General features: G+C 50.1%; 1 protein-coding gene across 3 annotated transcripts in view; it reads right to left on the bottom strand.

Moving 5' to 3' along the window:
- The window catches only part of LOC144173832 (sushi, von Willebrand factor type A, EGF and pentraxin domain-containing protein 1-like), a 214,332-nt gene that overhangs the window by 50,220 nt on the left and 140,503 nt on the right, over positions 1–23,609 (bottom strand). For 2 of the 3 annotated variants that reach the window (XM_077702093.1, XM_077702091.1), the window contains 5 exons: positions 23,398–23,548; positions 23,231–23,314; positions 22,149–22,283; positions 11,276–11,401; positions 10,762–10,799 (listed from right to left, as the gene is read on the bottom strand). In XM_077702093.1, the coding sequence (XP_077558219.1) occupies positions 10,762–10,799; positions 11,276–11,401; positions 22,149–22,283; positions 23,231–23,314; positions 23,398–23,548 (534 nt within the window). The remainder of the gene's footprint in view (positions 1–10,761; positions 10,800–11,275; positions 11,402–22,148; positions 22,284–23,230; positions 23,315–23,397; positions 23,549–23,609) is intronic. The other variant, XM_077702092.1, reaches the window with a different exon arrangement.

The following is a 23,609-nucleotide window of genomic DNA, read 5'->3' on the forward strand; positions in this document are numbered from 1 at the left end:
CGCCCAATCACGGTGATGCCGGTGCTCTACAGAGTGTACGCACAGGTCCTTCGCCGAAGGATCCAGGCGTGGGCGGAGAGAGAGGGCCTGCTTAGAGAACTCCAAAATGGCTTCCGTCGGAGACGATGCATAGAGGACAAGCTCTTCATCCTCACCCAGTGCGGGGAGCTGGCCAGGGCTGAGGGACGGCAGTTGTGGGCAGCCTTCCTAGACCTAGAGAAGGCCTATGACATGGTCCAGCACGCTACGCTCTGGGACGTGCTGCGCACCAAGGGTCTCCCCGAGGACGTTGTTAGGCCGCTGCAGGCTTTGTACACCGACACCGAGGTGGTGGTGGAGTGGCAAGGCTCCTACTCTAGACCGGTGCCCATTGGAAGAGGACTGAGACAGGGGTGCCCACTGTCCCCCTTGCTCTTCATGCTCTTGCTGGGTGATTTGGAGAAGGACTTGGAGGGAAGTGAAAGCGGTTTCGACGTCTCGTACATGGAGGACGGACGGATAGTCAACCAGCATCTCCCAGGCCTGATGTACGCCGACGACATTGGGGTGACAGCGGGCTCTCGGGAGGGGTTACAAGAGGTCCTGGATTGGTGCACAGGGCAGGGAGAACATTTGGGGCTGCGGTTCAGTGTCCGTAAATGTGCGGTACTCCGATGGGGGGTGGATGGAGGAGAGGGAGATGTAGAGCCTGTGATGCTACAGGACAAGGCACTACCGTATGCATCCTCATACAAGTACCTTGGAGTTGTTTTCTCGACGGAGGCAGACTATCTGTCAAGGTACGAGCAACTGCTACGAGAGAAAGCGCGGAGAGGACAGAATGTGTTAAGGCCAAGATACTGTAGTCCTTCAACCGTATGGAGGTGATTCGGAGTTTGTGGAAGGCGGCAATGGTTCCGGGCCTTACATACGCCGGTGCGGTTCCATGCCCCTCGGCTGCCACAAAAGAGTACCTGGAACGCCGCCAGAGGGAGGTGGGAAGGCTGGCCCTGGGGTCGCACCACACCACACCGAATAAAACGGTGCAAGGCGACATGGGGTGGTCGTCGTTCGCGGCCCGGGAGGCGACAGCAAAGCTCTCATTTGAAATGCGAGTTTGGACCTTGGGGGAGACGGACTGGGTCTACCGAGTGCGTCGGTGTCTTCTTTTCACGGCACGGTCCACGCGCTGGACGAAACGAGTGCGTGCGTTGTCGGAAAAGTATGGAGTGCCACTACCAGCCCTGTGTAACCTAAAGGACACAACCATGACAAGGGCCAAGGTACGTGAGCGCGTGTCGCAGGTGGAAACCCAGCAGTGGGCCGGCAGGGCCGCAGCCAAGCCAGCGCTACATTTCTACGTCACCCACAAGAGAGATACGTTGGGAAGGCTTCTATGACAACGCAAGCGGGAGTGGCCTTCTGTTTGAAGCGCGATCTGGGATGCTGCGAACAAGGCGGTGGCAGGTGTCATGTGGGACGGCGGAGAGCGCCATCTGTGAACTCTGTGGCGAAGAGGAGGAGTCGGTAGAACACGTCGTGCTGTCCTGCCCGCAGCTGGAGCCCCAACAGCCCAGTGGGGTGTCGCTGGAGCAGGCATTGGGGTTCGGACAGACTGGGCCGTCAGGGGATGCGGCGGCCAGTAGTGATGAACGTGATCGAGAAGCAGTGACGGCCATCATCTACCGGACTAAGCGTAGACTGGAGGTGTGGAGGAGCCGGACAATGGCGTGGATGGGAAACAATAGGGGTGGGGGGCCAGGTGCAGAAGTGTAATGAACCTGGTATGACACTCACGGGTGTTCTCGGGGAGTGTCAACCCGTTTCAAAGGGGTATAGCTACAGATCCAATCCAATCCAATCCAATCCAATCCAAGCGCGGCAACATACTTTTGTCTGTATGCGAAATGAAAAACGATATTTAAAAACTTGTCCCCAGCTAAAAAAAGTGTGAATCGCAGCCTTTCGTATTCCTTTATGTGTTTTTTTTAATTCAACAGTATATTTTACACGAATGCGCCATCTGTGGGGACAGACGATAGGTAGAATCTGTCTTCACGTTGTGGAGGTCGGAAGTTCGATTCTCCCCGGGCACGATTTTTTTAACCTGCCGTTAGCGCATTTGGAAACTGAAATCAAATATTTTGGCCAAACAAATGCCCCTGACTCAGGCAGAATCATCAAAGCTCTTTCACTGGGTCTGTTTTCTGAACGCGGCCGTTGATTTTAGGCATGAGTGCTCGGTTAGCCTGAGGGAAACGCAGCGACGGCGGGTGGCGTGTCTTAAAAAATTTCAAAATAATGCTTAAAAATACATACACAATGTGAACTTATACAAATACTTATTAAAAAAGGTTTTCGATGCGTAAATAAACGTTTCAGCAGTTACAGTAGCTGCTAGATTTGCAGGTCACGTGACCGGGATGCATATTGTAGTGTCAAGTTTCGACACTACGAGCCGCCACCGTTCCGATTTAAGGAAGTTTGCTGCCAAATTAAAATTATTTTCACTGATATGTTTATGAAATGCTTGTGGTTACCGGGCTATATAAAACGCTGGCTCTCATGTGAGCTAGAGAACATAAACGCGACAAAAATCGGTTGTCCGTCCCTTTAAGGAAAACTATGTGTACAGATACACTCCGGATTCCCGATGGAATCGGAAGAGAGGGCCATGATGTGGACCTTGTATCCACGCCATGAAATCTGGCGGACGTCTGGGGCGCGGGCCGCAGGTGGCGATGTGCACCAGGCGTAGGATTTGCAGGGCAGGGCAACTCCACACCAAATGCTTTGCTGTAGCCTGGTCAACAGGAGCGGGACAAAAGGGGCACGTAGAGTTAAACGGGGCATGGTATAGAGGTGGCCAGGACCTCGTCACAGCCGGCGCGAGGGCGACTCTCAGGCGAAAACGTCTGAGCAGGACCTCATCTTGGCGAGACAACTCGCCAGGGAGATCCGTACCGCGCGGGGGTATGAGAACGCGCGCGGTGCGCCGTAGACATTCCTTTTCACTGGCAAGGCGAGCACCGTTTGACGAAGGTGCAAGAGGAGCTGGATATTGCACACGCACAGGATGTGTGCCAGTATCTGCAGCCTGCATTGCAGGGTGGATGTTCCGTTGGCGTAATGACACGCACACACGACATGGGTAAGTGTCCACTATGTTCTGAATTTCTAGCAGAAGTTCGTTGGACGTAAGAGTTTTGCGAAGCTCTCGTACAGCTGTTGATGAATCAGTGTAAATTGTACACTGTGGGGAAGCGTGGTTGATTATCAACGATATGAGTAGCAGAGAATCCTGCACTGCAAGGAGTTCTGCCTGCGTTGTAATGTAAGTGCAGGTCACTGGATCAGGAGCCACAGTCGGGCAAAGTAGAGCCGTATGAAGAAAGGTTTCTGAAGCGCTGGCGTCGACAAACATTAGCGTAGAGGAAGGGTTAGCAATGTCCACAGGAGGCGGAATCGGAGCACCAACCGTTCGGAGGTGAATACGGGCAACAGGCCGTGTATCCGCAAATTGGTGGAACTTCCATGGGGGCCGCATAGTGGTGTTTGATAGTTGTGGGGCTGGTGAACTGGTCATGTACGCTGAAAGAGCGATGGAATCTGGGTCGAGGGCTTGTGTTTGGAGGCGGGCTTGCCGACGCTGATGCACTATCTCATCAAATGTGTTGAACTGTGCTTCCTGTTGGAGAATAGGGACGGGGGTGAGGGCTGGAAGATCAGTTATAGCTTGTGTAGCCGAATTGTTTATCGATTCGAGTAGTGCCCAGTTTGACTTGGTGAAAAAGTGGAGAGAGAGAGAGAGAGAGATACTTTTTATTACAGAGAAAGCAGAGAGGTTTGCCAGCATGAATTCGCCGACATGCTACTCTGCGGGAAAGGGGGAAGAAGGAATTGAGCTTGATAAACTATGCGAGGCTGAACAATGGCTCGGACAAGCATGTGGGTCATCTTGGAGGCCGCACCACCGCCTTTTTGAGACATGCGACGGAACAGATTCAGCGATTGTGAAGCTTGATAGCTTGATGCCTTGTAGAGCGAATCCAAGGTTTTGCAGAACCGGTGGCCGTAATATCGAAGCCTAACACCCGTAGAGTAGACGCTGTTGGTAGATGTGCGCCTTGGACAGAAAGAGGGATAGGGGAGGTTGGCAAGCGCCGACGGCCCCATCCGATGGCCACGGTAAGTAGTGCGGATTTGTTAGGAGAGAGCGTGAGGCCGAAATACCTGCACCAAGAATTGGTTTCACCTAGAGCTTGTTGCAGGCGGACATTTTGGTCGTGAAGGTCCTGGTGAACAGACCATACCGTGATGTCGTCTGCATAGATGATACTATAGATGTGTGGAACAGCACCAAGTCGCCAGGCAAATGGTATCACGGCCATTTTAAAAAGCAAGGGGGCCAGGAAAGATCCCTGAGGCCCATGACAGCGGGGCTGGAAGGAACCAGTGGGAGATTCGTTGAGACTGATGGAGAAGGTGCGGTTTCGTAGGTATGAGGAAATCAAATCACATAGGTGGGTTGGCAGGTGAAGGAGATGAAGTACTGCAATGTCGGCGGCGTGGCCAAGGTGATCGTACGCTTTGTGCTCGTCCATGCCCTGCACAGAGCGAACACGGTGGTATCGGCCGCCAATAAGCATCATCTCGGAGAGGTGGCCCGGACCATCCTCTGCACCAAGGTGGGGACGAAATCCAATTTGGCATGAGTGGCATAGATGGTGTACGTCGAGCCACCACTGAAGGTGTGTGTGTGGCAATCATTCATTCTAACAGTTTCCAAATGGTCGCTGTGAGCGCTATTGCTCGGAGGTTGCGGATATCTGTACTCGGTTTACCGGGTTTCGGAATAGGGATAACATCCGCTTGAAGCCAGGCCGGGGGGATCGTCCACGTGAGCCAAACCCGGTTGTACGCCTCTTGGAGTCCCTCCAGAGAATAATCGTCGAGGTTCTTGAAAGATTCAAATGTTACTCCGTCAGGGCCAGGAGCTTTGCGGAGTGCAGCCATGTCAATGGCTGCGGTTAGTTCTGACATTGTAAATGGTAACAGTATGCCGTCGGTTGCTGTTTCCGATGGCAGCGTACCAGCACCACGCGGAAGAGTGAACAGAGGGGGCATGATGGCTGGGTCCAAGTCAAAATCGGGGTATAAAGTATGAGCCAGCGTATCTGCAAATTGCTACGAAATCTGGTTGGAGGTGATGAACGCTGACGCAGCAGGATCGGGGGGTCGTGGTGATCGCTCCAAAGAATGAAAAATGCGCCATATGCAGCGTAGTACATACTGGGGCCCTAACGAAGCGCACATGTCAAGCCAACGCTGTCGGGACAGCCGGCGTTCATGACGACGAGCCGCGGCAGTAAGCTGTTTAAGGCGTTGTTAAACGGGGCATGGTACAGAGGTGGCCAGGAACTCGTCACAGCCTGGCAAGTCGGAAAGTTAGGATGGCGACAAGCAAACACTTCCGCCAGGCGGCGCTGCGCCCGTGGCTGAAGGGGGCGCAAATCAGGGTTAGGGTGGCTCTCGTCAAACCAGTTTAGTTGTAGAAGCTTCAAGAGCCCTTTGTATGGATGAGAAGGGGTCCTTCTGGAATGTTGATGTCTGACTAATCGACTTCTGGAACTCGTCCCAATTGATAATATGACATTTACGACGTAGGCGACGAGAGGGCGAAGATGAAAGATCTAGGTGAATGGGATGATGATCGCTACCCCAGCAGTCTGGCTCCCGCCGCCAAGTAAAGGCCGACGGTCCAAGCCACCTAGCTAGGTCTGGGGAGCGTGGAGGCATAGGTTAGCCGTGGAGCGGCAAGTCGACTGGGTCGTGTCATTAAGTAGAGTGAAGCGAGGATGCTGCATGATCTTGAGGAGATCTGAACCTCGCACCCTCGCCGTGTCACAGCCTCAGGCTGGGTGCGGAGCATTAAAGTCACCGGCGATTAGGATGGGACAACCGGGTGTTGTGCTCGTATATGGAAAATCCAGCCAAATCGAACACGCGGTGCATGACCACTGTGAGGACGCACATAGCAGGATACAAGGATCACTGCATAGTGACTTATTTGAACTTTCACCGCAACAGTTTCTTGCCACGGGGATTACCAGCTTTGAAGGTCAACGGCTTGCTGGGGAAGGCCCGTGAGGACACATACCACCGCTTCACCCCGTGGCGTCGGTGGTCGTTGCGGTGGTCAATGATAGTTGGCGGCGCATAGCCGGTAAAAAGGTAGGCCGTTCCCTTCTTAAAGCAGTAGCGCCCATGCACGAAGTGAGCCTAGGCGAAGGCGCTTCTTAAGTTCACCAACTTTTGGGTGAGACCCCGACAGTTCCATTGTAGTATAGTGTATAGGTACGGCGGGTGCATTGTTTAGCGGACACATGCTGCGAGAGTCGTGGTTAATATTTGCAGCCGCTGCACCACGTAGTTCATAATGGAGCGAGCGTCGGATGCTGACGAGATCGAGGTGGCTGACGGTGATGATACAGCACGAGGTGGAGACAAGGGAGAAGTTGACAGGGGAGGTATAGCGTCACCTGAGATCTCTGTTGCAGCAGTACGCTTTAAGCGTCTCTGTGCCAAAAAAAAGGTATGTCATCGCAATTGTTTCGCCAGTCACAAGTTCGAATCGCTGCCAGTACATGCTTTTTTTTATGAGTTAACTTCTTCGTTTTCCGCCGATGTTTTCTACGTTGATTTCACCTTTTTTTGGGCCGCAACGTTCATGGCTCCACGAACTAGTTCACAGAACGCGCGCAGGCTGGCACTGGCGCGCTAGCGAGTTCTCGTTGGCGTGCTGTTGCCATAAGCACCGACTGCTTGCAGGCAGTGGGCACAGGCCAGAATGAACAGACCCTTGGCCTGGTGCGAACACGCTTTGTACGATACAGGCATGAGGGAGGCAAGCTCCAAATCTGGGGAAGAGCGCATGACATTTGGGCGTCTGCGGGTACGCGGAGGGCGTTCATGCACTGCGTAGGTCTCGGCTAGTGAATGCTACGACTACAAGCCGTCCTGGGAGGCTTATCTTGTGCATTTTACAGCCGCCAACATGGCAGAAGCGCGGTACGATGATTACTGAGATATTGAGAATGGCCATCCAACAACGCCATTGGTTATGTTTTACAGAACCGAAACCGAAACCGAAACTTGTTTGATTGCTAACCTTGGGCATGGTCCAATCACGGCGCCCCTCCTCTCAACGTCACAGCCTTAGTTGGTGCGGCCGCCGCAAACCGCGCATGGTAGTTTTTCTTCTTTCGCGCTTTGTAAAATAATTACCGATTTGTCAACCGGATAAACGATGAAAAGTGTGCTAATTTGAGCCAGTCTACGCAGTGCAAGCAAAAACGGGAGCTTGACAAATTCACTTCAGTGTCCCTTTAAAATGCAGATATGCTGATAGCGTCTGTAAAAGAGCTTTTGCCGTGATTCGGCGGATGTTGAAATTCTGTTTCCGTTTTATGGCTACCTTGAAGGAAGCCGGTTGAGCATATTTAGTGCTTGATGGGAGGCCAGGGGGATTCATGGAGCAGGGCACCTTATGGTTAGAGTGAACGCGGTTGCCTGCTGGAAGGTCCATGATTGCTTGATTGTGGGGTTTAACGCGCCGACGCAATGCAGGCGATGAGGCGCACCGTACTGGAGGGATCCGGAATAATTTTGAGCACCTGGGGAACTTTATCGTGCGCTGAAATCTCGTACACACGGGCGTTTTTGCTTTTCGCCTCCATCAGAAAAGCGGCCGCCGTGGCCGGGAATCGAACCCGCGACCTCGAGGTCAGCAGCGCAACGCCTTAGCCACTGAGCCACTGCGGCCGGTGGAAGGTCCATCGGGCCATCTCTCTCCCGTCTCGTTCCTTCCAAGATAACAGGCTAGAAGTTCGCTCAAGTCAATTTAAATTTACCGCGTTCCACTGCTCCAAGTCGGGTGCCTCGATGCCAGCGCTGCCGTACAGTGTGGACGCGCATCAATCGAAGCACCCTACTAAATATTTATAGAACCACATTGCTCCACTCCACGACCGTTCCAAGGGGACCGCGGAATCCATCTAGTGCAACCTTTTGTTGCTGTTGCCGTTTGATTTTTAGTATTCCACCAGGTAGCGAGGGCAATAGCCGGCGACAGTTGTCTGCAGTTGATGTAGTATTTTATTTGCTGTCGTACAAACGAAGCAGCTGTAAATTTTTCAATAAAGGAACACTGCAAATATTACTCATGTATTGATTTTCGGGCTCATGTTTACGTAATGTCTTCTTGTTCAACAAAGTTGACACAACGTTAACACCGGACATAGAGGTTTAGATTTAGCTGTGAGTATGTAAGACTATTGCGCAGATAACATTGACTTTGACCGGCTGGCTGAATCGAGTGACAGACGGACCAAAATTTTCACTTTCAAGTTGCCCAAGAAAGACCAGGTCTCGTCTATAAAAATTGGCCTCGTATCAGGTCACTTTGTTGACAATGTCGTCTAAAGACGACAGTCAGCTGCCGCCCGTACCACGAAAAACGCTGTCTTGAGCCCTATTATCCACTGCACAAATTCCCAGGCAATTCGCCATGTTTTTTGCGTAAGCACAATGGAAGAAATCAGTGACGTGATGCACGTGTAGCTGTGATGACAAGCAGTGTATTTTGACGCTTCACTGATAAAGATTACAACCAAGTTATCAAATATTGCGCGTAAAAGATATAAAAACACTTGACATGTACTAAAAAATTAGGACGGTAGCTGAGGCTGGCAAGAGAAACACATTTCTGTGGGTCAACACTGGCATCAACACCCCAAGGCGATCTAGTAACGTTGATCCAAAAGCAAGTGAAAGGCGGATGTCGAGCTAAAGAACATCACACAATTTTTTTACCGTGTCTATTTATTTATTTCAATCGCTTTTAGTAACATATTTGGGCTCTCTGCTTCAATGCAAGCTTTGTTGCGTTATCACCTCCCGGCCGCCACCGCCGCCACGCCGTCGTCTGCTGCTATGTTACAAGTTGATGGCGTGATCACAGAAAGGGACGGCCGCGACCATCGCTTGTATGACGCATAAGGGCAGGGAAGCGCTGCGCCAGATAAACGCGGGGCATACCGACTTCGCCGATTCACTCATTCGTTTAGCTTGACTTCAATCAGTGCTGTAATGCATGAAACAGTCACTTTTCCTTGTTATTTTTCTCTCGAGTTCGATCATGTGACCCAGCAGCCTACGCGGGGGAGTGTGGACAAGTGCCATGCATTGGGTTCTCCTTGTCGTGGAGAGGTTTGTACTGCCCTCTTATGTGTCGGTTACGCCAAACAAATAATTTTTACTTCAGTGCGAAACATAAAAGCAAAATACTGCTCTTTATTTGTATGCTCTGTGATCGCTGACTTCGAAACAGTCGAAACTATCATTTGTTTCGATAGAAAACATGCTTTAAACCGCGCGTCATGCGAAACTGCGCCTGCTGCATATTCGGGGACATTTCGCGGCGCCGAAGGTCGGGGGAATTTTTTTCCATATTTCGCAGCCAAAGCAGCCGCCATTTTCAAGCTGTTACGTAACATTACGTCACTTTTACGCAGGGTGAAGTTGCCAATGCGTGACGTGATCGTTCCCGCCAACTGTTTAAATTACGTCACGCCTTCTCAGCCAATCACAGAGAGTGCGTGTATTGAATAGCAAAGTTGTTGCGCGTTGTGAGAGTGCGCGTTGTTGAATAGCAAAGACGGGCTTACGTTGTCATGTCCGGTGCATTCAGTCTAGTTTTTCGTGGCCGCTAAGAATTGTGCACTTCACGTAGAGAGCAATACGGCAAACTTTAGAACTGTTGACAGTAATCCTCATGAAACGTCAAAATTACGAAAGCGCACACAACCGCTTTGTCAACCGGAAGCCCGTGACCAAAAACTGAAAGCCAATCAGAAAGGACTTCCGGCAAATTCCCCAGTTCCCTGGGGATTTGTGCAGTCGAGAATAGGGCCCCTTCTCCCGCCCGCACTATCTGTCAATCTGTTCTTTTCCCGTTTTGCTCCTCCCATGATAAGCACGAATAAGATTAGCTAAATTCGACGACATTTTGTGCGTTCCACTGCTCACGCGCAATCTATTAGAGCCTTTCGTTACTGTCGATCACGGAACGCCGCCCCGTGGGCAATACTCGTCGCGTGCTCTTTTCGTATTTTTGGTGAAAACGTTGTTCTCAACGCGTATATTTTTTTACATTTTCTATCACAATAATTAAAGAACCATGTATATTGATTTAACAGAGCACTGCAAATACCACTTATCTATTCATGTTTAGCTTCAAATATGCCCAATGTTTTTTTTTTTTCCGAGAAGTGTTGACAAGTGTGAGCATTGCGACCAGACTGGGGGATTTGGGTAAGTTTTGCCTATATGAACCTCTGGTTCAAGTATACCTTTACCTTTTGGCCAGAAGGCTAAAAAGAGGGACCGAAGATAGGCCAACCAAAATTTTCGGATTCAAGTAGCCCAAGAAAGACTACCGTGTTTAGAAAGCTGTGCACGAGGAGAAAATTCCGCGTTCCAGGAAACTGGATGGAGAGGAGCAAGTACCTTCACCCTTTCCTCCTCCACAGCTCCCGTCAGGTCATGAGCAGCCCGTGTCTAGGCGTTAATTGGGAACGAAGAGCCAGTGAGAAGGGGATATCATGTTACAAATTGACAGATGGATACTGCTCCGGACCTTGTAACTGCCATCGCACTGAAAAACTGTGGCAGGCGAAATCATGACTAATTTGAGAAACTCCCGCTTCCTGAAATACTTACACCATATGCCGACAACTCGTCTTCACAATAACTGGAATCTGCAACGAATCGGATAGAAAGATCTTAGATCAAGCATGTTGCGGAAAATATTTAGGCTCTGGCACCTTAGTTAGCCCACTGTTCCTACGCGAAGAAAAAGTACGCGTTCACATGCAAGAGCACTGGAGCACTTGCGCAAACGTGAGACATGTGTAAGTAAAGGTCCACGTAAAAAAAAGCTCTCCAAAAAGTCGGCCTGAGAAAGCGCTCCCTCCTTGGTATGCACGAGTCATTGCGAATTCTGTGGCAGAAATTTAATGATTAGGTGTTATTTAGAGCAACGTACGCGGTGTTGAGCTGTACCAGGCATACAAGCTGCCATAGAAACCGATGGAAAGAAATGCTATCTTTATGATAAAGCCTGGCGAGAGATTTAGCGACACTGGAGATGAGAAATTGGGCATAATTTTCGTGCATCGCTAGCGATTTGCTAACTAGCCCTGGAGTAAAGAATTTTGAGCTTATTAAATCTCACCCAAACAAGTGGTGCTGCTGTCGCTGCCAAGAAACATGCCTTCCGGACAAGCGCACTCGTATGAGCCATGTTTGTTGATGCATACATCGGAACAGTTGTGCTTTCCTGTGAGGCACTCGTCAACGTCTGCAAATTAAACGGAAACGACGTGAAACAATGCAAGAAAGAGATAATACGTTGAGGGGAAATAAAAGGTCAGCTTTGCACAATTCTGGTCTTGCTATTTCAGACGGCTGCTGAAAATGTGAACGCACACAAAAAAAACTTAGTCATGTTGACATTTGGAGAAGAAGTAAATGTTAAAATGAAATTCCCTTTCGCACGTATAATTCTCTGACCTCGCTTGTGTATTCACCGTGTGGTGAGTAAAAAACTGAGCAAATTGCACGTCACCGCGTAGAATCGGTGATGGCCCTGCTGAGATCCACCTTAGGACGCTTCGAGACGGCACCCGCCCTGCCGTAGCAGCCGCCCGCGCACCGCTTTTGTTCACCGGTGACACCCGACTCCTGTCATCTGCGGTGGTGGAGCCAGGGCCGGATTAAGGGGGGGTGGGCTACGGGGGCTGCAGCCCCGGGCTCCAGCTGTCAGCGGCCTCACTCGGTGATAAGAAAAAAACAGCCCAATTAGAACGGCTATCTAAAAGCAAAACGGGAAGACACATTCTGCAGTCACTAGGAATCCGAAGTGGAAGTTCCCTCCCAAATGAAGCTGACCTCCCACACGAATCGCGAAAATACATTCGCATCCCGCCACGACCAAGGAATATGCATCCAGAGCTAAATGTGGAAAGAAGACAAGCTAGAGTACGATCCCTTGACAAACGTTTCCGAACCCATTGTGAGCCACGGGAGATTGTCTACGTTGACGCAGCCGACTACTACAACGGCGGCTCTTGTCTCAACGCCATGGCGATTGTCTCAACGATTGTCTCAACGCCTTGTCTCAACGCCATGGCGCCATGACGTCACCGTGACGCCGTCAGCAATGACGGCGTCACGGTGACGTCAGCATCCACGCCAGACAAACATCCCACTCAGGGCGAGGAAATGGCCATAGCCCTTGAAATAAATTCTACCCGCGCAACGACAATCATTCGCGACTCGAAGTCCGCCATTCTTAACTTCTCGAAAGGCAGGATCTCCCCTGCAGCAGCCTCTCTGTTAGAGAAGACTACTAACCAAAGAAAAATTCTTTTGATATGGACTCCGGCCCACTGCGGCCTACAGGGGAATGAACTGGCCCACGCAACCGCTCGAGCTTTGGTCAACCGATGTTGCCTACGACGCCACCACAACCACCATCATCACCACACAAGACGTCGCAGGAAAGCCAAGAACAAGCACACGTTACGAGATCTCACAAACAGGCTAGTCACATACAGGGATAAATAAATCACTACAGGTTATCCCGATGCAAATATCCACGGGCCCACCCCACTCTTTCCAGGAAAGAAGCAGTCGCGTGGCGACGGTTGCAGACGAACACTTTTCCGAGCCCGGTTTCCCTCAACCGCTGCATTGTCAAAATAAAAAAAGGGCCGACATAGCTATGATATTAGTATTACTTCATAACTAAACAACGTGTAATCAAGTCATATGTGCCGTGAGATTAATACGAATTGTGGTGTTTTATTTAGTGCACGAGGAAAAACCTACATAAAAGTTGGTTATGTCTTAAACATTGAGAAGTGTTGGCACTCATAAATAACATGCGCCGTCATAAAATCATTGTTTCTGTTTGTCCAGAATTTTAATATATTCTCTGGAGTCGCAGCTTGCAGTCAAAACGTAAATCTCTGCCTGGCGTGGGGTCACAAAGAGCATGCCGGGCGATGTGAGACAACGACACAGCAATGCGAGACAGAAGGCACACTATCAACGCGTAATGCTGCTGCTGCGAACGGAATTTAACTTCCATCTTGACCAAATTAAGCTCGGCCGCAGCTAATCGTGTTTGTCTTTTAACAGGCGTAACATTAGTGCTGGTATATGACTTGTGTGGTGCGTGGAACGCCAATGATAAGCCCACACTTCCAAATTAGCGGCCCCAAAGCCGGCGTCCCGCGGGCCGCGCTCACCACATCCAGTCCCGGAAGCGTATTCTCAAACCGTATCCCGTAGGGGCCCTGGCCGACCACACCCCCTAAGCAGGGGCGCAGCCAAAGAGATTAAAAAATTGCAATTTTTTAACCTCCTTGGACGCAGCACCGTGACGTCTCTACCTATATGTGCGCGACTTCATGCGAGTTGGATTTTTTCTTTTTTTCCCCTCCTCTCGTTTCGACTGCTTGGCAGGCGGCCGATTTTCGCCCCGTGGGCGGGGCTGGCCTGCGGCGCTGGGGAAGCTGACGCACATGTGGTAGAAGCTAACCTTTTGTACCTGAGCCCCTGATCTCTCCGCGCTCTTCTGGCGCACCTGCAAATTGACGCTGACCTCCGATCGTGTTCCAAAATAAGCGCTCGACTCGGTGCTCGAAGTGCGCGTGCGCGGATGGACGCTTTCACGAGCATGTGGCAATTATACACGGTCCGGAAAGCAAACAACCTCATTGAAAGCTCATTCTACAGCACACAGAAGGGTATACAATTGAGTTGGGTGCTCTTTCACTATATACACAGCTCAAAACATGATTGGGTGCTGCAGGTAAGGATTACAAGAAAGGCAGCCAATTACCCATGACTACATTTACAAACTGTCCTACTTTTGCGAAATATTACAGCTGCACGAGCTGCTACATTTTGGCACTTTCATAAGCACTATTACATTAAATTTCGTTAACATTAACTTAATTGCATTATTCTTTATCAGGAACAGCGCCACTAAGGAAAACATTGACATTTTCTTAACAGCAAGGGAAGGTGTGAATCGTTCTTGCAAGGGTGATACATTGATAAGAAAGACACCAGCTCAAACGTACACGTTTTACACTCGGTCATGAATTCTGCATAATTTACACTGCTGGTCATAACAATTTAGGGAAACATTATCGAAAATACATACCAACCAAGGGCTAAGTAATAGTTGGATTGTACAGCAACTGAAGTACTCGAGGAGTTTGATATATGTCTTCTGTACAGGGCTATTGACCACAGTCTCTTCACTGAAGGCACCAGGCCGAGTTTGATATCAGTAATCATGCGTGCTACCACTCACGCTGTTGCCAATATCGATTAGTTATTTTTAACAATTTGTGCTTCATGCACACAGAGATTTTGCTGCATAAGATACGTTATTTATAAATAGGCAGCTCCAGCAGGATCCGAATGGCGGTGATGCCTTCCCTACCAAATCGTTACCACTTAATTTGGCTCTGTCCATTATTCGACCGTAATCGCCACCAGCTTTTAACTCTAGGTCCCGCCTCTGCGACTGAACAGGAACATGTTAGTCGGGTCCGTGACGATCCCACCGCACTAGAAGCAATTACTGAGTACGCCCTTGAAAACGGATTCTACAAATTGGGGTAGCAGCCTGGCCGACTTTCCCGTTCGGTATACAATGTGAACTGCCTGCAGCGTGCACTGTTTTCAGTGTGAACCGCATTTTCCACAGTGTGAACTGTACATTTAAGTTTGAACTGTGCGTTTTGCTGCCACTGACTGACTTTAATGCGTTCATTTTGCAATTAGGACCCCAAGACTGCAACAGTGTTCATTGTGCGAGTTGTGACCTTCCCCTTTTCTCCTCATCCTTGCTCCCCCAGGTCCCATGGCCTCTCATTTAATGCAGTGTTTTACTCACTCAGATGCGTATATTCTTTTCGCTGGGACTAATGAGTAGTTGCCCGTGAGCTTGAAGTCACGGTAGTCGCAGCAGAGATAAAACTAAGTAAAAAAGTTACCTCCTTGGCGCACTATTTTTACGATAGTGATCTCGGAGTCCAAATAGCGTCAAAAAATTGTCACTTTTAGAGATCTACTAATGGGTATAGATGAGCAGTTTGTGTCTGTTTCCTGTGACGCATTTTTAGCTACCACATATGTATATTTCTGTAGTGTCTGGCCTTTTAATTCGCCAGTATTGTGCCACAGCCAAAAAGTATACAAATGTATAAACAAGGAATTGCAGGAATAAAAATATAAATAGTACAACAGAAGTTGCCCGCGGAGCGAAACCATCAACCACCAGCAAAGCAGCCGAAACGAGGGGAGGGGGAAAAAGAAAAAATCCACCTCGCATGAAGTCGCGCACACATAGGTAGAGACGTCATGGTGCTGCGTCCAAGGAGGTTAAAAAATTGCAATTTTTTAACCTCATTGGCTGCGCCCCTGCTTAGGGGGTGTGGTCGGCCTGGGCCCCTACGGGATATGGTTTGGGAATACGCGTCCAGGAACGGTGGCGTCGCGGTGGCAGTATCTGGATCTAGGCGCACTCACGCCGCATTGGAGGCACTCGGCAGGCCGCACGTCAGTGCGCCTTTCATCCAGCGGCCGTGCCGGTCATATGCGCAGCGCGCCCGAAGGAGAGGAGACCGCGAAGAGAGAGAGTACTGCACATGCGCAGCGCCGCCCACCGGCGGAGTGAGAGAGATTTTGAGAGTGTTCACTCTCACCTGGGCACGCGCCGGCGCCAGTGCGTCTGCCGCGGCTATGACGCAACACAATCTAACACAATCCACTTTAATCCAATCCAATCCAAATCCAAGCCAAGCCAAGCCAAGCCAAGCCAATCGAATCCAATCCAATGCCCCTCGCGAGACGACGGACGCACGCAGGAAGGACAGGGCCGACGACAAGAGATGCTCTCAGCGTCGCATCTAAAAGCCTTGAAACATAACAGAGAAAAGGAGAAGCCTCATTCATTTCACACGTGTGCGCGTTCATGTGTGATTCAAGAACCGTACTTCTGTTTTGAACAATGCCACGGAATGGGTGCCGACACAGCCGTCGCCTTCTACGCGGATGCGAAACACCGCGAAGATTTCTCTTTGGCGTTCGCTGCTTGATCAGCGCAAAACCTGTGTATTTTTTATGCTGAAGTGCACTTGCCCCTGGGGCAGGGGTCAGCGTATGGTTATTTAAATGTTGAAAAGTTGTGTAGGCCACTCCCGAGGTCGTTCGGCTTCAACCCGCGCCTCTGTGGTGTAGCCTCAGCAACAAGCGTAGCGGAAGTTGCACCTCCGGGCGACTGCATTCGTCGCGTGATCTCGAGACGCCACTCCGTGTGGACGCACAGGCCGCCGGGACAGCCCCGTCCTGAGTGTCTCCCTTCGAGCTGGGAAATCAGTAGGCCTAGGCGGTGGGAAGAGCTCAGGCGTTGGCGCCAGACGAAACAAAAACAACGCCTGGTTTCTTTCGGGACGACGAAAGCTGCGTCCACTTAAGCCCCGTTTACATTGACCGGACGAGGGTGCGTTGAGTTGAAATTAACAGGTTTTTTGGACTCGATGCACTCATGTATAGGCGGACGCGGTGTGTTGAAAAGCCGCCGGGGCGAGTCCGTTCGACTCGCAGGTAGGGGGTGGGTTGACGCGCTCGTCGGGCTGAGTCGACGGGCCGTGGGGAGCTGAATACCATATTTGCACGATTACAAGGCGCCACCGTTTGTACCGCGCGGATAGGTTAGCGCAGGAAAATCTGAAAAAATATTTGGACGTCGGCTTGACCGCGCAGTCGTAAAATACATGATACTGCTTACCTAGAAGGAGATTTTACTTGCGCGTGCAACTGTGACAGCCAAAAATAAATTGTGTTTCGTAAACTTGCTTATCCAGCTCCTGCAGGCAATAAAACTATGGTGGGAAACATTGAAGCTGTTTGCGAGTTAGCTTGTCTTGACCTTCATAATTCTACGTGTGACGGGCTAATTGCAATAGTAGAAAAATGTGCAACAGCTGATCAAGGTATGTCATTCAGGAATGAGTGCGCCGAAATTCCCTCACGTGATATTGAAGGATCACGGATCACGGATTGATTGAACTGAGTTCGAGTTTGGGAGGACTTCTGCCTATGGTAATGTTGCTGGCCGATTTGAAACCTGTTTCGGTTCTGAGCCCAGTTGTAACGCGTACACAAATTTTAAGGCTAGCTTTTAGCAAAAGAAGGTGCGCCCTAGGATCGTGCAAATACGGTAGCTCCTTCTCCGGCAATCCCTCGGCCCCCTCGCCTCGACTCTTCGAATGGGGGTCGAGGTAGCTGAACAGCTGTTTGTTCCCGTGGGCGCTTTTCGCTTTGGAATGATCCGGCAGAGGGCGCGGAACAAAGGGCGGCCCGCAGATCCGGTCCCACACGGGCACGGCGGCAGGAGGAGAGGAACCCCCGAAGGAGTGGACGCGGCAGACGCGTTCAGGACCGAGACTGGACTCCGTTGTAGAGCCCGAATCTACACGAGGAGCTTCAGCGTGTTTCCACTGGTAGTGACGACCGAACGACGATCCGACCGATCGAGAACGAACTACTGACTGCTGTAACAGTTGTGCGGCACCGACGGCAGCAGCAGCGCGGGGGTGAGCAGGGGCATTCTATCCCTAATAAACTGTTGTCTGATGCCCTCACAGCGGACCATCACAGCGGAGTTCATCGCCGCTGAAAGCTCGACGGCCATGCGCAAGCCCACGCAAGAAGCGGACCGCTCCCAGCCCAAAAAGCGACATTTTAAATGCGGAGCATTTCTTAGGCTCGCCTGGTCCTCCGTCGTTGATGGCGGCGCCGTCCACACGCCCACTGCGCATGCGCAACTCTCCTCCTTACACCCACAGCTCCGCGATATTACACTATAAAAAAAAAGAAATAGTTAGCGGCGCCCGGTTTCGATCCCACGACTCTCTAGCCGCAACGGGAGGTACGCGGTGCTCTTCCCACTGCGCTACAAATCCGGGACAGGAGCAAGTGCTACGAACGCGCCTGATGTCCTTGACTCATTCAAACTACGTCAAGAAGCTACTGATACAACGAAGGCACGCGAAGCTGAACGTCAACGGAAACGACGAACTGAAAACTTTAGAGAGGGATGCTGAATTTCCCGTGGGAAAGGTGTGGCGGGAAGCGCCACGCGCCATGCAGCTCAACCAACCCCGTCCGCAGCGCCTCTGATGCTGGTTGTGGCAGGATGCCCCTAGGGATTGGCCAACCAAAGAATCCATCACGAGATAGGTTCGCGTTCAACCACCATGGTCATCTTCCCGTAGGGGAACCGCCGAAGAAGAAGAACGAGAAGACAAAGCTGCGAAGAGGAGGGCGTGTACATTGCTCTCAGCCGGTGCACCAATGTCAACAACCTTTACCTCACCAAAGCTGATTTTGATTGATTTGATTGTAGGGTTTAACGCGCCGACGCAACGCAGGCGATGAGGCGCGCCGTAGTGGAGGGCTCCGGATTAATTTTGACCACCTGGGGATCTTTATCGTGCGCCGAAATCTCGTACACACGGGCGTTTTTGCTTTTCGCCTCCATTAGAAAAGCGGCCGCCGCGGCCGGGAATCGAACCCGCGACCTCGTGCTCAGCAGCGCAACGCCTTAGCCACTGAGCCACCGCGGCGGGTCTACCTCACCAAAGCTGACGGAGACTACCGATTCTACCACAGACAACATCGACAAGAACATGATGGACGAGTATCGGCGCTTCGAGAACCACCGCCTACTCACCGTAACACAACAGCACTTGCGTGCCTTTTGCACCGGTGTGGACCCGGACGCGGAATTCCCTCTGGCGCTAGTAATAACCAGATCACTCAACATAACGGCAACACAATGGAACCACACGGAACCGCCACGATGCTTCGCATCCTCATCAGGGTTCCCCACGGGAAGATGGTGTAATTTTTTTTCTCCTTATCGTCTTCGTGCAAACCATGCTGGGATAGCAAGGTTGCGTTGCGCGGTAGGTCCGAGCCCCCCCTCCCGCAACCTCCTTCACAGGCGGCTTGTGTTTGAACAGCCGCGTGCTTTCTCGTGTGGGCGGGTAACGTACAGGATTTTGGCCCGTAATCCATGGCGGCTAATTGCTTGGCAGATGTGCATGAGTGACAGCTGCCTGCGTGGACTTTGAGCCCTCCCATATATACAGGAGGAGAAAGGGCATTGTAGAGACAATGAAATTCTCAGCTTTTGCCCTAAAGAAGGGTCTTGGCTGAGCATTCGAGCTAGGCAGCTGCCGGTGAGACTTGTGGTTGCGACCGTTGATGCTAGGGTTGGAATTCATAAACCCCTAAGTGAGGGGCAGATTGACGGTGGCATCGGAAGTTAAGGACACAGGGGTGTTGCGGACAATTTGACAGATCTTGCGGCGGGAAAAGAGGCCCTGCCGTTATCGCTCGATTGGAGCATACGAGAGAAGAGTTGGAGATTAGGGTGCTCAAGGGGTATTCAGGCACTTGGAGCTGCAGTCTAACAGCAGTTTTCAAGTTTTTCGTTAATTACTCATGCACTCCGCTTTGTTAACATATATAGTTGTACATAAATTCTTTACTTCCCTTCATCGTATCAACAACATTTCGAGTTCGTCACTCAGGAACAATCTCCGAAAATTTCAACACCATCTCCATGCTGAGCCACCTGCCAAATCAGCGAGAACCTGGCGATTGGGTTTCTGATCGACGCCGCACTGCTGGAAAAACCTTTACTGGTTACAACTTGCGGCAATACATACGTCCTGTTCACTTTTATGCGTATAGAACTAAAACCTTAAAGGCTTAATAAAAACTGCTTGTAAGAAAATACACTTCTATGGCATGTGCAGGCCGACGCGGCACTTCGGTTAGTTGTGAATTTGTGATGGACAGGCAATCAAACGATACCAGCTTCTACGCGTTATAAAATCCATTATATAATGACAGACACCAAGCCAAAAAATTAGTTTCTGGAAGCCGCAAAATTATGTGTAATTGATCAGTGATCAGATAGCATAACATGGGCTTCGAAAATTTAAGCATAATAAACAGGAATACCGTAATTACCCGATTCTAACGCGCACTTTTTTCCGGAAAAATAGGCCGAAAAATTGCATGCGTGTTAGAATCGGATACGAAACCGAAACTGCCGAAACAGCGGACATTTTGTCCCACCCATCGCCATCGCCATCTCAAGAGGGCGCCAAAGCTTCTAAAAACGATTTTTTGGACGCAGGAAACAGGCGCCTAGGCTTTTTTATCGGCGTTCAATCAAATCGTCAAATCGTTCCACTTGCGCGCTTGATAACAGCAATGGCAGCAGCGGCTCTCACGCGTTCAAAACAAGCGGTCGGCTGAAGCGTGAGCGCCTGGAGAAGCTCGCGGGATGGGCGTGCGAGGCGTGGGCCACGATCCCATCGACCATAGTTGAACGTTCGTTCAGAAGTGTTGCATCGCGAACGCGCTTGACGGCACCGAGGACGAGATTTTGTGGTCAGCGGAGAGCGACGAGGAGTGAGATGAGTGAGATTACTTCGGGAAATAAATCGCCCGGTTCTCTCGCATTCGTTTTTCTTGCTCAATTTCCGTGCGTGTTACAATTGGAGGTGCAAGTTTTTTCTTTTTTTTTTGCCAGGAAAATCGGGTGCGCGTTAGAATCGGGTAAGTACGGTAATTATCATCATCATCATCATTAAGGCCCCAAGTACACATCCGCCACTAGGTAGAGCACCCTGGTCGGCGCCGCAATCGCACGGTGAGGTGGTGGCGTCACGGCTACAGTGTACTACTTTAGCCACCTTTCACTGTGCGCACTGCATCCAGACCGTTGCAGGAGCGGGAAACTCAACTCTGTCGGTGGTGCTCCGGCCGCCCAAGAGAGAGTGGACCCGACAAATTCTTGTTTAGCTTTTGGGCCATGAAGTGTGCCGTCAAACGTGACGACAATGACGATTTTAGAGGTCTCCCTCTGTTGCAAATTTATTGCATCGATAAGCGATGGCGGTTGCCGGAAGGGGGCGCGCATCGAACTGCAAGACGAAATCCTGGCTCGTCAATCACTACAGATCCTTGCTCGATCGCTTGGGTTAAGAAAAAATATGCTGGTTACAACTATTGTTTAGATTTCGTTCTTTGGCAAATCTATTCGGACCATATATGTATACTGTCTGTGTTTAAGAAGGCTGCATCTACAAAGGAATAGAAAGCTCTGTCGAACTGTCAAACAAAATACCGGGATACAATACGCATACTGCTGTCAGTCTAAAAGAGCGCTTAGGGTGCAAGGTGACGAAAGGAAACCTTATACGACGATATGAAATTGTTATGTTTGAATGAGCGCGGGAGTAATCTTGGTGTCGAAGAAGAAAATCCTAGCCAATCACTGGCGCGTCTGCATGAGTGATTTTTTTACAAGTAATGTTTAGATAGGCGTGAGAATTATGCTTCAGTAGTTTCCCTCGTCATTACCGCGTTTTTAATTTTCCCGCTCAACTCTACTTCTACTATTGTAGATGTTACTGCTACTACTGATGCGAGCCTTCAACAGCAGCCGTTAAAATATAACTAAGAGGGACGCAGCTTCCAGAAGTTACGTAAACCCTTGGCGTCATTTCAGTACAGCAGCTGCGTGCGCGGAGCTTGTGGGTCTTCTTGCCGAAAAGAAACGAGAGCTACCAGAGGCGACACGTACACGCCATGGCGACAGGGCAGTTGGTTTTGCGAGGGGGAGGGGGTGCAGATTTTGTATGGCAGCATAGCTCGGCGTTCTGTCATGCTGAGGTAATTTTCCAATGGCGTCCTCACCGCACGGACACGTGCACTCGGATTGCTTAACATTTAGGAAGCGCATGTTGATTTACGGCTTTCGGTGCATTGATAAGGTGCTTGGCAGCATTTTTAATTTTTTACTTGTAGAAAATTGTTTCAGGAGGTAAATAAAGTCATAGATACCAACATGCGTAAAGAAAATAGCTACCGGCGAACACTATTTTTTCAAGAAGACTGAGTGGAGAAAATGGGACAAGAAAATACATGGTGCCTACCATACTGGCAGAATTTTCCTTCGAATGACTCGTCGCAGACGCACTCAGATGAGCCGTCGTTCTTTCGGACGCATGGCTGCTCATTTTGACATGGGTTGCTGCTGCAAGACGTTACGCTTCGAGAGCAGCTCATTCCTGCGCATGTAGACACTTTGATCAAGACAGCCCATGCACAGAAATCATAATGGCACTGGCAGAAACGACACTGCATCACAAATTTCGGGAAAGGTTTTTCATTAGAAGGTCAAACACGTGTGCAGAAAACGACGCGGTTCAACAGGCTTTTTTTCCCTCTTCAAAAACTGTAGCCATCATCGTGGCCGCTGCCGGATTTTATTCCGGAAAGGCAAAACGCGCGCGGAAACACGTCATTTTCCGCGCGTGTGTTTGGCCCTTCGAGCTGACCAAATGAATTACTACATGAAGATTCTGCACACCATTTATAACAAAAGAACCACAAACAACTTAACATTAAATCTTCTGGCTACCATCTCAGGCATACAATACGGCACATCCCAAAAGTAAGGACGAACTAGGGTGGACCGTCTTTCCTCCACTAAACTGAAATAGTAAATACATTCGGCTAAAAATAAACTTCGATGCCAGAGCAACCACGTCTAAAAACAGGTTAACGAAATCTTATTGAAGTAAGACGCCTACCATACTGATATACATAATTAAGTTTTCGAAGTGTCTGTCGATATATTCCCCTAAAGGAAGAAGCTAAGACCATTTGCAAGCTAAAATGCATTATTACGTAACTGTGACGTAGTTGTGTAATCGTTGAAACCTAATCAGTGCGAATTACTAAGTTTGTGTGTACAGTTTGGTCCTTCTGTGCATTTTAGACCAATGCTTTGTATAATACACCATAAACGTCTTAATGTCGGTGCTTTTGTGCCATTGTTCTATTAAATTTGTTCAAATTTGTGGACACCACTTTTATTGCGTACAGTGAATTGGGTGGCTGAGGGCTCTGTCAGACTACATCCGCCTTTAGTTTCAGCCACCCCTTGTTTTGGCCAAGAACTCTAATCAAGTCAAATCACATCAAATCCTTGTAAACAGTGATGTTAGCTTACGGTCACCGAAAGAGCTGTCTACACTGTGGCATGAAGTCTCCAGCTTGTTCTTCACCGCTCCTCCTGCATCAAAGGGGTGCGATTCTGAGAACGCAACGAAGAAGCCACACGGTTCCAGCTGAGGTGACCCCTCGAGTAAAGAAAACGAGCTGTCAGACGACACTGACCTGCACACAGCTCGTCGTGGCCGTAGGACACTATGCCCGCGGTGGCAGCTCCCCTAATCTCGGGCCAGGAGACTACGTTTCCAGCCAGTCTGCACGCTCCGGACAGTTGTTTCACCTCCTCTGGCGACATGGCGTAGTCCCACATGTTAAGCTGCACGTGGTCGGAAGCATCGTTATGTGCTGGTCCTTACGGAGTACACTACGCTCAAAAA

Source organism: Haemaphysalis longicornis, unplaced genomic scaffold (assembly GCF_048455015.1).
Source record: "Haemaphysalis longicornis isolate Haplotype H1 unplaced genomic scaffold, Haemaphysalis longicornis Haplotype H1 scaffold_3, whole genome shotgun sequence".
In the NCBI taxonomy this organism is placed as follows: Eukaryota; Metazoa; Arthropoda; class Arachnida; order Ixodida; family Ixodidae; genus Haemaphysalis; species Haemaphysalis longicornis.